The 16,080-nt window shown below is 40.8% G+C and overlaps 1 protein-coding gene and 1 long non-coding RNA gene across 6 annotated transcripts; one reads left to right on the forward strand and one right to left on the reverse strand.

Moving 5' to 3' along the window:
• Window positions 1-1,226: 1,226 nt before the first annotated feature.
• On the reverse strand, window positions 1,227-4,261 carry LOC147752804 (uncharacterized). 2 transcript variants are annotated; one of them, XR_015313072.1, is made up of 3 exons: window positions 3,874-4,261; window positions 2,131-2,283; window positions 1,227-1,627 (listed from the first exon to the last, which is right to left on the reverse strand). It is a non-coding gene; the product is annotated as an uncharacterized LOC147752804 (long non-coding RNA). The 2 variants fall into 2 exon arrangements; XR_015313071.1 differs by having other exon boundaries at window positions 2,131-2,419.
• A 133-nt stretch (window positions 4,262-4,394) lies between these two features.
• On the forward strand, window positions 4,395-15,888 carry LOC111265426 (uncharacterized). Of its 4 annotated transcripts, none has more exons than XM_022842096.2 (5): window positions 4,395-4,524; window positions 6,046-6,136; window positions 7,558-7,693; window positions 14,193-14,334; window positions 14,755-15,888. In XM_022842096.2, the coding sequence occupies exons 2-5, from the start codon at window positions 6,049-6,051 to the stop codon at window positions 15,220-15,222; spliced, it is 834 nt and encodes a 277-aa protein (XP_022697831.1). In that variant the 5' UTR covers window positions 4,395-4,524; window positions 6,046-6,048; the 3' UTR covers window positions 15,223-15,888. The 4 variants fall into 4 exon arrangements, with proteins under 4 accessions (XP_022697831.1, XP_022697830.1, XP_022697832.1 ...); XM_022842095.2 differs by having other exon boundaries at window positions 4,413-4,645; XM_022842097.2 differs by lacking the exon at window positions 4,395-4,524 and adding an exon at window positions 5,588-5,711.
• The last annotated feature ends 192 nt before the right edge of the window (window positions 15,889-16,080 follow it).

Genomic DNA, 16,080 nt, shown 5'->3' on the forward strand with positions numbered 1-16,080 from the left:
ACGCGTAAACTTTAGCTGACAATTTGTTTCTAGCCATAATGTGTACCTATTTTGAATGATGAGTAAGCCAGCCATTACCTGTCTAGTTTACCCTTGCATCGAAGTTAAAAAAAAATTCATCAGAGAAGGCGAGATGCTGCTTCATTTTGAGCGATTTCAGCAGCGAACAACACCGTTAAATCGTTGCCCTAAAAGAAAATGTATCTTACTTTCATGACGTACACCTACTAACGACTTCATGGACAATGACATGATGGCCTTATTCATGACGAAGCTTTTTCGTTAGGTGCTGACCGAAACGGAAGGACCGTGTAGAAGGCACTTTCGGATAGTAGTAACTAAGTTTGAAATCCACACCGTCCACTTCTTTGGTGTGCAATTTCCAATGCGTTGGTCTTATCGAAATCCACATTAACTTAAGTGCTGCACCCTGTAGATTCGGATTAGAGCTGGTCGAAAAGTAGTTATCTAGTTAGCTGTATGGTGAGCGGTGATGGAAGCATTGACTAAAGCGCCCATTTAAGAAAGAGTTGTGATATTTTTTTTAATTAACTCGGTCTTACTGACCGCCGCGTTACTTTCCACCGGATCAACTTCAATCACCTTTAACATAGGCCGAATTTTTTTTATTCAACTCATTTAGTTACAAAATACCCATTTTCAATAATTTCTCTTTTTCACGATACCCAGTACTGAATTGCGCCTATATTGAATAAAATGACTATTTATATTTATGTGTAAAGAAGAATCTTTAATACAGGCGCTTACTTGATACACCACATGCTTTTCAATCTAAATACGCTACTAGATAAATAATTTATGTGTCTCAATACAAATATGAATGTTGCTTGACAAATGCTAATATTTCATTATTGAAATCTATTGAATTTTTATCCCTAGTTTTTCCTCAGCAAACAACGTTTGCTTTGATGGCTGACTTAATCAATTTTATTACGTTTACCTTTACCCGTTACCCTTATTACCGTTACCGTTACCCTTTTTGCTTCTTCTTCTTCTTCTTCTTCCACGCTGTTATTTAGCATCTTGTTTACGTTCAAATTCAAACCTTCAAAAAGGTATGAAATTTAAAAAAAATACAAAAACTTTATTCAAAGCAACAAATTATCATACGAAGAAATGGAACCAAATAAAAGGTCGAAATAAATCGCTTAGCACACGTTGAATTTACACAAAAACGAACGAAAACAACTTTAGGCGAACGGGCAAAAAAACTCAAAAAATTCATGGACGTTAGGGAACACTGTCGAATGTTGTTTTTTGTTGCTTATTAGCAATTTTTTATTTTTTAGTATTTTTACCTTGTATTTATTTGTTTTTACATTTTTTCTTGTTCTTTTTGTTTTGCTAATGAATTTCGCTATTTTTTTTTTTACTACAAGCGATTATTGATTAATGTTTTCATATGATAAGTTTTTGATGGAGCCATGTTAAAATGATAAATTTGATTATTAGTATTGTATTTCAGGCTCCTCAAGGTGTACAGTAAGGCGGCCTTGATAATTACAAATCTTTTGAAATGTGGCTGAGACTCAGCCAGCTCAGTATATAAGCTCCGGACATAAAACGTAAACCCAGCACAGCGGTTCCAGAGGTTGAAGGTGTACTCCTAGAACGCCAATACAATAACTGATAGATTATCGTTCTGCCTGTGCAAATATTTAGTTAGCAGTATTTCAAAATAGCTTGATTGAGATTAAAAAAAAATGTTCAGAAAACCAGTTTAATCAGGTCTCCATTAATTTACATATTGTAGAGCTCTGCATGTAGGAATCGTTAGTACTGTGCATCAAGCTTTGCGTAATCGTACAGCACTAGCGTATCTAAAGCTGCAAAACTCTCTAGAGTATCATTCAACTCCCAGAAATCCTTTTTTTTTTTTCTTTTTCCCAACCTTCTCCTGTCTGTCTAGTCCCGTTCGTCGGCGTCAGCCATTTTGAGTAATTTTAGCGTCGACTCACTTATCCAACTGAGCGGTGGAGAGCCTGTTAATGACCCCCAAGAGGGCAATCTAACCATGACAATTCGACCCTCTAGGTAGGGGGAGTTCTGCCCTCATCATGATATAATAAACAGAGACGAATGGCGAGTAAGAGCAATGAAAATACATACATCTGACAGCAGTCCGAGAAGCGGGTCGATGAAAGCATCCCGTACAGTTTGGCTAGCCTGTAGGTATTAATAATTATAGTCATAGACATAGATGGCGCCACGTTTCACATTAATTTGATTCCGCTGGGTCTGATCTACTAACATAAGGCACAACTGGAACACAGACACAATGAGATAGTCCATCAAGACTAGCACAACGTTGCCAGCCAAGACAGAGACGGGTTCGATCGCAAAATGATATAGTTTGTTTCAGTAAAGATATTGCCGTTCGGAACACGAAGCTCTTAAGCTGAAAAATAAACCGCAGTATGAGATCGAGCAGAAACGAATCACTACATTAAGAAGATTCTGCCTGTTGTTTTTTAAAGAAGTTACCACTAGGCCCTTGGTCGGGTTCGCCTCGCCATATTCGAATGTTCCCTTTGAAGCTGGATTTTTATATCTATATTTACTTTGCTATGATAAACTAAGCATTCTTAAAGAATGCGATTGTCTCCGCATCACATTACAATAGGTTGCGTTCGAGGGCTTGCTAGATCACCTTGAGACGGAAGCACGGAAAAGTAGGTTTTTGAGTACAATCATCTTAGGCTTGTTAACCTGAATTTCCCTGTTCGTTGGAATTCACAGTTCGGACAAATTGTCCAACTTGTCGCGGAACGATTAAAGAATCGCTTTTAAATATGCAACTGTCGTTTAGTAGCATTCCTCAGATTAGCCTCGGTCTAACATAGAATTCTTCTATATTGTGCAACAAGAATTAGCCAAGATCTAGACTCGATCTAACCATTACATCGAATAGTTTCATGAATGGATCACTAAAACTCAGCCAATTACACATGGCTTTGCGTTAGTTCTGCTTGGCAAATTTAAGTCCACAATCTCTCTGACTTACGTCATTGTTTCTGTTGCCTGCCTTCTGTTCTGTTGAAGCCTATCCAGTCAGAAGTCGCGTACAGACAATTGCAGTTAAAATGTTCGTTTTACCTGCCGTAAGTTACTTAGATATGTGTACGTATATGTGTAGAAAACGTTCACCAGTGTGGCTCCCTAAAATCAGCAAATGACATGATGTATATAAAGCACACGCGGGGTTAGTTTCTGTGCCATCTTCCTTATCAGGATGTGTAATTGTTGTTATTGGCTCGATTTGCTGCGTTGTCATCATTAACACTGCTACACACGTACATACATAAAATGGCAGGTCTGAACAGGGATACTTCAACGAATTCTGTGGCATGTTTAGAAGTGGCGTTCGTGCTCGCTCAATATGGCCACTATATACGACGATTATGGCTTCGATTTGATGCCCAAACCCCACACTGGTCACTTAAAGCAATCATTTCTTCAGTCCGCAAAGTACTTGTTACTAGTAACCGTGCATTAAAGCGTCAAGTGTCACTCAAAAACACGTTACATAGAAAACAATACGGATAAAATTATACCTTCGAATGATCGCAGACTAAAAGTCCTAAAGATGCAAAGGCTCAAAACGGCGAAGAGATTCAGATTGTACAAGTGCGTGGGAAGGTGTCAAGAAGACTAGCCGTTAAAACCTATTTCAGTGATCCAAATGCCAATTAATATGTTATTCTCTCGAACGGTCGTAAATTTCTGTATCAAAAACTTAGATGTATCAAAGTAGCCCCTTGAGCCATTTTGGTCGATTTTCAACAGGATTTTCTATGATAGCTTTGCGATAACAGAAACGAAATAGGCAAAATATATAGGAGATTTTCTTACTGTTCTCTGGTTCTTCGAAACAAATAGAAGATGAACTACTGGCTACTGTAGAGGTAAATGGCATCTCGATATCCCAAGCGGTTGTCGAACTGCAGGCCCAATACACACAAGCGACGCTCTATGTGACATCAATTTATGAAGCGGGGTGACTTCTGAGCTCAACCCAACGACAGCATTCATTGGCTCAAAAAAAACCCTTAACAGCTCCGAATTGCAGCGACGCTGCTATGGCTCGTCGCCGGTATACACAAATATCACGGCAGTCTGCCGTCAGTCTGGCTGGCGGTTTGATCTTCAACAAAGAGAAGAACACGACGCTGTTTATATGTACGTACGTGGAGTGTTCCCCTCCTTTCTCAGTTAGGTTCTTCTTGTTTATCTAGCCATCGTTGTCGACGTATTTCTTTTCATTGAGATGGCGAACAACGGACAGGAAAGGATAGCGTGTTCGAGACGGGGGGGAATTGCTTCGCGTAAGACGAAACGATATATAAAGCGTCCCAGTATCCGTCTGTTGGACTATCTGATTGGGGTCGTCTTAACCATGAAATATCTAGCAGTCGGCACGAGTGAGTGTGCGTAAAAATATCCGCGCAGTACGTGCCGATTGCATCCAAAGGCCTGGCGCACAAACCTAGTGAAGGATTCACGGTCAGATCATTTTGATTTATTGTGTGATTTATATTTGATACATTTCGACTGGTAAACGAGTGTGAATTGCTTCGGTGCTGTGCTTTTGGATAATCGAACGTGTACGAACATCGGTCTAAAAGTAAGCCAATCAATTTCTGAAAAGACTGTAACGTTGCAACAGACATAAACCTTGCTTCACAACTTGACTCTGGGCAACCCTTATGGTTGAAATATGGAGGGGCTAGACCTCCCAATCATAAACGCGGCCATTAAATTTGCCGTCGTTTGAAAACATATTGCTTCTAGGTGCTAATAAATCAATGATATCTACATTAAATGTTTCATACCATTAAAGTCGTCGTGTCACGACACGAAAGAGTTGTTGTTGTTTGTTATTATGTTCCGTATATAACTAAGTCACTCTACTATAAGACGCCAAAGTCACTATTGAAAATTCTTCACACATCTTTCGGAACACGGAAGGGAAATAAGCGTGTAATCGTAGATTGGCTGCTAGGACGTTCCGCCTCGGCTCATCTCTGTTCCAATGATAAATAAATGATAGAATTTCTCTATTATTTTTAACATGTACAGCGTTTTTGCTAGTGACATATGTTATGCTGTGCAGCATAATCGAGGACTGACTGGCATAACAGTAAGCGTAGCTCGATACTGTGCGTTACGTTAGCGCGGAAGGCCTGGCCCGTCTTTGCCACGATAGACGCAGCTTCTAGCAGGGACATTTCATTACGTGAGCGATCGGTTGACTAGCTTGCTCATGGGCGCTTAAATAGTGACGTCAGGAAACGACGGCAGATACATAGGCTAAGGGCCGAACTACCAACTATCAAACGACACCATTTCAATTCTCATATTTAAGGCGCTAATCTAGGAGACAGGCGTCAGCTAGACGCCATTAGCGATTATACTGCTTGTACAAGTTAACTGAAGTGTGATATTTGACGGTAGCTATAGGCGATCCGACTATAGAAAGAAAAGCTCAGTGTCGCATAATTCTCGGATAGTGAAAATGCGGGAAAATTCAAATTTTGCCTTTGCTTCCTTGTCAGCCGCAAGCATACGTTTGAAATCGTTGTTTACCGTGTATTGTTTGCGTGTAGTCAGCGTAACACTGATAATTTCATGTTCCCCGTTGAATTGGAGATGTCACAGAAGATAGCACATTTAGCCGTGCACGTTTATGGGTAAGCATGTATATATGTGATTCTGTGGCGTACCGTTGTCCGATGAGTCTGTATTTTATGTTTCTAGTCTACGTCATCTGTATCTCTCTAACACGACGATTGTTAGAACGCCTAGTTGTATTTAATTTATTCGTGACGTTGGCAATCGTTGATTGCTAACGTCACGAATTGCAAAAATTGATGCCTGAATCGTGGGGCGGGTCAAGCTGCGTCCGCAGTCGTAGTCCCTGCTCTTGAGACTCACTCAACAGACAAATAATTAACTGCAGAATATGTCCTCTATCTTTCTTACTAGGTAAAGTTCGTTTCACAGTTAACCTAGTAACCTTTTCAGATTATGATGGGAGCTCGGTCTCTTATTATATCATGGCTATTAGGCGTGGCTGTACTGACTAGCGCACAGGATGCTTTGCGAGCAAGACCTCGTAAGTTTTATTTGAGCTTTTTCAATTAAAATAAATTTGATTGTTTGAATTTTGTCGCATAATTATGCAAGAGTTGCAAAAACCAATGCACAGGAACGAAGCTTACCAAAATCAATATTTTATTATTATTATTATTATTACTGTTGTCCTTATGTATATAAAACAAGGGATCGCCCTGAAAGGATAGCAACATAACTGAATGCGACGTTCAATAATGTAAATTTTAATAATCCATAACAAGTACCACACATTTAAGCAGTTGGTTCGCCGTAGAAAACGAACATGTATTATCAGTCTATCCGAATCAATGTACAGATACAATGACACCACGCTTTGAGGCGTTCTCATCCGATACAGGTCTCACAGCGTTTAAGCCCGTGTGAGAAATCCCCTAAATAAACGTCAAGCGACCGGAGTTGGGGGAGTCTGATGGGCTTAGCACCGAAATATGGTGAACACTGGGGCGTCTAAATGCAGTTCGAGCCGAATCTACCCCCACCACCTGAACGGAATAGCTTGTAGTTATTTTTTTACTTCAGTAATTTTTTTTTTGAAATGATTTCCACTGCACTGTGCCGTTGGAAAAACGAAAGTCGATGAATTGAAGCACAAAAATCGAAGATATTCCAGCTCGGAGAAAATGTCGAGCTGACAAAACCTTTTTTCCCGTTCCGGAAATGTGTTTTGATTTACGATTTATACTGATTCGCTGGCATTTCCCACTCACTACACAGCGGAAAGAAAAAGGTCTTCTAGCCAGAAATAGCGACAATATCAAAATTGATCAACTCTCGAAAGTTGAGGGCGAAGAGCAACCATTGAAGCTTCACAACACATCGCAGTGCTTATATGCGTCGGAGGGTGATTCAAGTAGTAGTAGCAGCACGAGAAGTCCAATAAATAGCCGAGGCTACGATATGGAGACATCGATGGATTCGGTTGAGACAGAACGTAGTTGGGATTTAAGTTCTGGATCGACTAATTCGTCTGAGGGCAAGGAACTTGAAACACGAAAAGTACTGAACGGAGAAAAAAAGATTAAGCGTGGTACTACATATATAATGAAACATAATAGAACTAAAGGCCAAAAGAAAGACTAAGCTATCATTTGCAGAGAAATTTCACATGCACTGACCTTGTACTGGAGGCTGGTTCAGGCAAACTGAGATTATGCTATGTACTATAGGAGAAACGGTAGAAGACAGCGCGGATATTGCGAATTACACAGATCTCTCCTTTTTGTTACTCGAAGGAACCGTGGGGTAGTAATCGAAATGTTATACGCAATTTGAGGTCATGATTTTGGTAGATGGTCCATTTCCATATGGGCTTATATATTTAGAATTATTCTGCGCACAAAGTTATGGTGATCTAATGACTGACATAGTGCTCATTACTCTCCTGTCCTCGTCTGCTGACAGCGCGAAGATCGACTTCAACGGAACACCTGGACAAACTGAGTCGCGATGAACTGCTGCATATTTTGGGCGAAATTGAAAGCTCAGGGTCTGTAAAAAGCACGAAGACCTCGACACCTGCGAAAACTACGGATTACAGGTAGGTTGCCTTCATTCTCGTTTACTTCGCTGTACATGCGGTCGCTACAAATATAACCTTCATCAGTCTAACATTAATCAACGCTTCTCACTCAAAAATTGTCAAGCGAAAAATGAGACGGATTCATAGTTCTTTGAATTAGATATCAAAGGCGTATATTCTGTCGTTTAATGGAAGCCAATTGAGATGTAGTAGACGAGCGATGACTACGAGCCAATCCGGCGGACTCCGGAGCTGTACATCGTTGACAGATGAAATGTGCTCAGTAAATACTCTAGTCTCCTAGGAACTACAAGAAAAAGGAGTAGGAACTAAAAATTGGCAGAGTTTACCCCAGGAGGAGAATCTTTTTTAGCTTTTACGCATAGTCGTCAGAGTCAGACGCTCAGCGGTCCGGTCTTTGTTGCTCGAAGGTTGCAGCGGAGCGAGAGTTCATCGAAAATTAGTGAAGGCGTTGAACATGAAAGCGTGAATAGTGATAAGGTTCCAAGAGCGGAGGAATGCAGTGTCGGAGACCAGCGAGGCTCTAATTAGATGTCAGTATCCGAAGGACAAGGATATTGGTGAAGTCATAGGAACTTCTCACGAAAATAGGGTTTGGAGGCTAAGGGTTCTGTTGGCCAGAAGATGGCATTTCACATGTAACATGTTACAGAACGATAACCAAGATGCTGAAAATGCGGAAACTAAAAAAAATGCTTCCCCCATAAGTGGACTTCGGGCCGGTAGAAGCGCGTGTGGTGTATTATACATGCGGAAACTTCATGCGGTCGCTATAGAGGAAGCATGACTCAATGTGTACCGCTAATCAGAGCAGGAGCATCATCCTGGTGCGAAATACGTTCGGTGGCATTTTCGAATAGGTTCGGCAGTAAGGTGATGATAGAATCTGCAAGGGACATCAGGGACACCTGTTACTCTCAGTTACTCGCCGAAATTGAAACAGTGAATATAGCCCGCTATTTCGAGTTGGCCATTGAAAGCATACAGTCTGGCTATCTGATGACAGCGCCAGGCTTTTCTGCTATGCCTCAACTAGCTTTTGGATTGAGCAAAGTAATATCTAACGTTGGTTCCAATCCGTCTAATCTAACTCCGTCTACTAACGGGGTTTTCGATGGTTTCGAGGGCGCTTGGTTGGCAAGCATACCCCACAATAGATTTACTTCGAGAAGCGACGGATAAGGAAATTACAAGTGGGAACGCAGATGTGGCTGTCGACAAGCTGCCCGAGCGCTGTGACAGGTATGTAAAGACAGAGTACTTCCAACAATAAAAAAATCATTGTTCTAGCTCAATTAGTTCAAGATCTGTTCAGGTTTGCCTACGACAGCTTTTTAGTACAACACCGGCCATGACGGTGAGACGAGGCCGCGTGGTTTCATCAGCAGCCAATTCGAATTAATTCAATCTTCGGAATGAACTTTTGCAATAGATAAACGATCAATAAACCTGACTCGGAATTAAAGTCGAGGACATAATATTTCCCTGTGTGAAATACCCCGTGCCTACAAACTGCTCATTTCATTTCTACTCGCTTCGATAGACCACCTGTAACCCATATATCCTCCATACTATCAATGCGATAAACACATGAAACGTGAAATAACATATTAATTTTAGCCCGGAAGCTTCGCCAAGAGAAGCGAGCTCTTTATGTGTTCTAACTTATGTTTGCTCCTTTCCTTATATACGAAGCAAATATATATGCCTATTCTGCGTTGGAAACATTTTCCCTTTAAATTTAAGTTGGATTTAAAATAAGGATCTAAGTTAAGATGGTTACTCGAGATATGGTTCGAAATTGTATAAACAGTACGAAACGAATACAGCTACAGCAACAGCTACAGCTGAAAAAAGTTTAAAAATCATCGCTTATTTTTAATTTCAGCAAATAAAATTAGTTGGATGCTTTTATTGTACTTAATCGATCACTACATATGCATAGACGGCTTTCATGGCAACCTTCGACAAAAATGCCGACATGAGAACATTGTTTAACCAGATAGACCAAAACCAATAAGACCAAACATGTGCAAGTACCTTATTCGTCTACAGGCTTAAGAACCTTCACGGTAGCTCGCACATACGGTTGCAAGTTAATAAACCTTTTCGTTCAATATATCTCAGTTTCGAGTCTTACATCCGGTATCGCTGTTAGGCATTCTATGGGGCAGACGTTTGGCTGGCTGGCGTCAACAGAGACGGATGTTGCCATCCGCAGTAGCTTTTTCGAGGTCGCTTCTTTAACAAATGCCGAACCCTATTAGAACATTATAAAGAGTCTTTCGTCTCAAGCAGTTTCGAATAAATTATGCATGTACGGAAAAACATGTAATGATGTGCATGTATTTAACTGGAACTGTGGTTAGATGTTAGTCAGAATTAAAATTTCGGGCTTGGAAATGCATGACTATCACATAGTATCAAACATCAACTTGATTTATCCTGTACGCAAGATCGTAGCCTACCGATCTGATAATCACGCCTGATTTAGTCATCCTAAGATGCAAGATGGCTGTCAAAGGATAGCGGGCTACGTGAAACAGAACAATTGAAGCGGCGTGATTATTGGTGTATACTGAAGGCACGTTTTTTAGGTTAAGCTAAGTGTAGCAGTAACAAATAAGATTAGTAAAATAAACGGCAAAAGGGGTGCGGAGCATGACCCCTGAGTCAGGCTAGCCTATTTATCTATATGCCGAACCTATACTACTACTACTAATTTTCCGTCCGTCCGTCCGTCCGTCTGTCTGTCTGTCTGTCTGTCCATCGGACCCCCGATATCCCCGTCGAAATGGATCGCTTTGAGTTGGTTATCCTCCTTACCTATACATCCTTATATCGGAACTAGGATCCATGTCTGGGGAACTGCATCTGCGGTTGAACTGATTGGCCAAACGCTTTTCCAGCGTATAATTTCTCTCATAAGACGAAATAGAAATTTTGGCAATTGGACTTTTTATAGCAATTCAATCCACTTAGGGTTTTGCCCTTTGTTACATCCGTCCTAATGTTGCCAATGGCCCGTACCAAACTGTACATATCCCGCTGCTTGAAGAAGCAGTAGCCACGATTTTTTCCTGTTTTTAAAACTTTTCAGGTGCCACAATGTCGACACCTAATTTGACCTAGACGGCAAATTTGGACTTTTGGCATTTTTCTAGCTTACGGATATAAATTCTTAACTTTGCCGAAATTGCTGAGAATCGATAAATGTGTAATAGAATAAAAGACATGTCAGTGTGGTAATTCGGGAACAGATAAAAATAGTTGCACGGGCGTTAATGCGACATAGTATCGGGATTACGAGCGCGTTTCATCGGGGGAGCGGGAACAACTGTAACAGTGTATTTGACTAACGTAAAGCGTCAAACTGGCGCCGTATGTAGGGGTTGCAGTCAACTTTACGTACGTAAGTAGAAATAGAGTAACATTTGTTTGGTTCATACTGGCTCTTTTGAGGTCGAGGTCAATTATTTCTTTAAACAACTTATGATACGTGCAATGTGTACTAACAATACAATCGCGGAGAGAGGCAAACATAAGTAGGACAAAAAAGATAGCACTGATTAATGTCAGTCGAAGAACACGATCATTGGTACAGTGTAGCTGTAATAGAGCTGCAGGTTGTGACCGCAGGATGCAGCCGGTCACTCGAGCAATGTAATAGGGAAATAGAAAATAGACACTGGAAGTGACAGAACATACACTGATTAGTTAAATCAGGAGTGAGACGAGAGCGAAGCGAAGGATACAAGTCAGTCTGGTAGCCTTACTGAAATGTTCAGCGATGATTGTCTGGTGCTGAAATAGGGTGACAACACTACCTGCGTGGGTAGCCCTGGGCCGGGCTTCAATAGTAAGATCTTGCTTATTGTTTAATTTTGAGCAAGTTTAATCATTTCTTAGGCGCTTCACACAGAAAGCCCACGTGCAAAACTGATACACACAACGTTATGGATTCAGGAATGAGGCGTTTTTTTTTTCAACTTATGCTTTATAGGAGGTCATGGACATTTCTGAGAAAAACGTTTAAAATTAATGAAATATGCGGATGCGATGTTTTTTTTTAGCTCTAAAAATACAGTAAAATGCTTGTAATAGGGAACCGAAATTATGGAAAGTACGGAAGCAGGCAAGCGAAAATAACTATAATAGCGCAGTTAAGTGATGTTTCAGAATAGAATCATGTGTAAGGAGGTTAACTTACATAACTTCCGTAAGTTGATACTGGACGTTTGAAAGTTGAAACCAGTAACTTTCAAGTAAGAGGGTACATGCGGCATGGCAATTAGTTATTGCGTCCGGGTGACGGCCGAGGGTGAAGCGACGCTGGTGTCATAGTTTGCCGGCTGTGTATAAGGCACATCCTTGAACCTACACATCCGCGTGAAAAAAATTAATGACGTTCTTTTTTGAAAAGAAAGATCCTTGTTATCGTGAGAAGCGAGGACCGTTATTTGCGATCTTGTATCCTCAGATGAAGGCTAAAAACCGGTATTGGGCCCTTTTAGGATAGTTATGTTATTTTCGACTAGGGCTACGTAAGGATCATTCACTCCGTCACTATAGAAAACTAAGACCCAGTCACTAAGGCGCAAAGCGCCGGTTTTTGAAGAAAGCAATGTAAGTGCTAAAATCCCTAAAAAGCGAGTGTAATTGTAGCCTAGGTTTCGGTCAACACGTTACAGTGCCCAAGATGCAAAATGCGACAACATACCCTCGCAGTCCCACTAGGCGAACCTTAGCATCTTGAAATGTTTGATTCGACTGAGTTTGGCTCCAGTCGCTGGTCCGCGAGCGATTCTCTCCTCAACCCGTTGGCAACCTGCAGGGCCCGATCCCATCTGGCCAGAGTTTGACTCACTACATATTATTAAGGATTCTATTGGAAAGAGAATAGAACCACTTTTGTTCATTGTAGTGAGACTGGTGGCTCCGAGCGTTCTGGCGACCTTAAGGACGGGGCTGCTCCTAATCCTGTAGCGAATGTACGAAGCTCACTTGCGACGGAGGTTGTGACTTCTAGAAGATGGTAGAGGGGTGGCGATGTCGCATTTCGCGACCCTTAGACAGGTTTGTAACAGTTCGTACCGAAACTTCGTGTTTCGTGCCCTTCTTGGTTTTTAAAGTATTCAGCCCTAAAAAAGGTTTTACCCTTTTGGCAACGTTGTACATGATCTTTTTAGCGGCCTTGTAGCTATAACAACAGCACTCAACTATCTGTCGTTGTGGCCGAAAGGTTTTCTTCAACAACTTTTCGAGCGAAAATCTTCCTGCCACACAAGCGGTGGAGAGCACTGACACAGATAGCGCGTACAGGACTGACTCTGGCCGCAAGGGCTTTAACTTGACAGCGAATCTGTCAACCGCACGCTTTTTTTTTTAGCCCTACACGTTTACGGTGTCATGTTTGCAGAAAAGTCGCCACAGGGCCACCCGCATCCACAATCTGTCTGCAGAACTTTGCTATGACATTATTCACGTCCTTATTTATAACAGATCACACGTCAACAGAAGCTTTCCTCGATAGTAACTCTCGCCTAGCTAGTGCAAGCGGTTCTATTATATGGTCTTCGATCACTGGCCCAGTTCGTATAGGCCGGTTATCTTCTTTGCTGTTCCGATGTTTAGCTACGCCCATCTAAGCTTTGATTTAATGCAAATTAATGCCTGTACTATTGTTTTCCTAGGCAAACCAGCTTCTGTTCTAGTCTTGAGATGCGATGGACAAACAAGTGGCTCTAATGCTGTCTTGAAGGTGAAATAGCCCACAAAATGATTGTGAAGAATTTTAATTTTGCACGAATATTTGAAATAGTTTTTTCTTGATTTAAACCAAGAAGTTAAACTTGTTGGAGATTACAAGACCTTTTGCATTGAAAGGCACTATTCAGTCTGCAAGTGTTAGAATGAAGTTGGCATTTGGATCACGAGTGGCAAAAGGACGACGAATCTTAACTGGAGGCATTATATCCACTTTCTATTCAAATAGACACTCCACAGTCTCACTCAACTATTGTAAAAGCAGTACAGCTTGCCACAGAGCTGTCCTGTTGCCCAACTTCAAGGCTGCGCTTTCTAAACAAGTGTTTGCATGACGAGAATAAAACTTCAGCCCCACTACGACAGTTGGTTAGCTTCACATTTAAATCGAAAAAATTCAATTATATATTAAATACGCTTAGCAACGGTTGTTTTGAATACCATCAGTTAACTACAAAGTAAAGGTAAGAGCTTCGTCGAATTGAAAGACGACATAGTTCCTTTCTAGGCACAGTAGCACCTTTCATGGTCCTGCAATTATATATAGAAACAGACGTTTTTAATTGAATCCTCGGTGAAGAACCGAAGTAAATGTTGCTCGTTTCCGTGTTTCTCCATGGCACAAAACAATAAATAGCAATATTTATTCCAAGCTAAAACGTGACATAAGTTATCTAAGCAGTAGGTTCTGTGGGGGATGGCTTAAAATAATCTCATGTATTTTCTGCAGTACCTATCCCTCTGTAACAGCACCGCCGCGCAGGGCATATACCACTCCTCAGCCAAGCGCTCCGCGGTATTTTACGACACTAAAGCCTGTGCCCAGCTCATCAGATATTGATGACCTCATTAATAAATACAAGAACCGAAAGGTAAGTAGGTATAAAATAAAATTGCCATAAGATTTAATGTAACTATGTGCAGAACTACTGCTGCTGCTGCTGCTGCTTATTATATTGCAGTGTTATCCGTAACTAAGTCGTTATTGGCAGGTACATATGTCTAAGGACATACAGCTAAGGATTTTTCAGATATATTAGGTTCTTCAGTATATTAACTTCTTATTCTTAATTTATATTAACACAGCAATATTTTGCAAAGCTTACTATAAGTGTCGCGACATATATATTGCTCAAACATAAAAGGTATATCATGTTTTTTAAACGTTCGACGAATAATTTGATCTCACTACCCAACTCAGTTAATGCCAATATTCGACTCTACGTTTTTATTCCCCATAAAAACTGACCTTTACTTTATTGATACACATAATCATGCCGGTAATATTTTAGAATCAATCAGGATCAACGACGGTCGAGGACCTGCTGCGTCGTCTGCGGAATAGTAATCGCTATGCACCTTCAGCACCATCGTCCACATTCAACTTCCCAGGGCCAAACTACGCTTCAAGATATCCCGCATCATCCTCTGGATCTTCTTCTTCTTCGTCTTCACGAGGTTCACTCCCGTATCCCACTTCGTACAATCCAGCTCTCTACCCGACACAGCCCTCCTCTTATCCCCCATACCCGTCGTCGTATGGAAGCTCGTATCCGATCCCGCACGGAACTTTTGGAAGCAGTTCTTCCAGAGGTACATTCTACACTACACAACCGAGCTCCCGGTTATACCCGTCACTTCCTAGCAATATTCACTCAGATGGTTATTCCCCTTCGGGTACTTTTGGAGGCTCTGCGCCAAAATATGTGACTACAACTAAAAAGCCCAAAAAGAATTTCTTCAGCAAGATCTTTGGTTAAAGTAGTGATGTACGTTTTTTTCAAATGCCCGCTTTATGAACCAGCGAAAAGTGTTTAACCTGGGAAAACCGTCGAAGGGATAAACCAGGCGTTAAAAAGTTGATTATTGATACCATATTGAACTCATATCACAACACAACGAAGTGGAAAAAACTATGCAATCATATTAGCAGCCTATACTCTAGCAACACAACCTAGTGTCCTACCCATTTAGGCGTCACGACTCAAGTCCAACTTCTAGCTAAACGTAAATAAAAAGTAAGCGGATGAATATTTTCGCCCGAGGCGGCCTGCGTGCCTGATTTTACTTTGGCAGGGTATAATTTTATGGCGTGATGATGACAGTAAGATTGAAATGGCAGTCGTACGATCGATGCAAAAACTAATCGTATGTTTCAGTTGAGCTGGCCAATACAAAGTTAAGGCTTAAAAATAATTACTCATTGAATAAACTGCCGTAACAATTGATAGAATGTTGATCTTAGATACTTGAAAAGTCTAAAAATTGACTATGGCTCGAAAGAAGCACTAATTTTCCATTTGCTATATAGAAGTGAGGCGACGGATGACAGTGTAGCGAAGACGGTTTTTTTTTTTTCTATTTTTTTTTTTGTGTAACATTTTATCGTCATTTTGTGGCCTTAAATAAACGAAATTTGTAAAAGACACGTTTTCGTATTACATTGATTTAACAAAAAGATAGTTAAGGCCGAATCAAATCTCAGATGTTACGTCCACCTACCGTTTACCTCCACCATTTTACTCAAACTTACAATAACAATTATCATGCTATTAGTAGTCAATTTTTTTTTTTTTTTTTGGTTTATTATGCTACGTATGCTACTGAAAGTAGTTCCT

The sequence above is a fragment of the Varroa jacobsoni genome, unplaced genomic scaffold (assembly GCF_002532875.2).
Source record: "Varroa jacobsoni isolate VJ856 unplaced genomic scaffold, vjacob_1.0 scaffold_973, whole genome shotgun sequence".
NCBI lineage: Eukaryota > Metazoa > Arthropoda > Arachnida > Mesostigmata > Varroidae > Varroa > Varroa jacobsoni.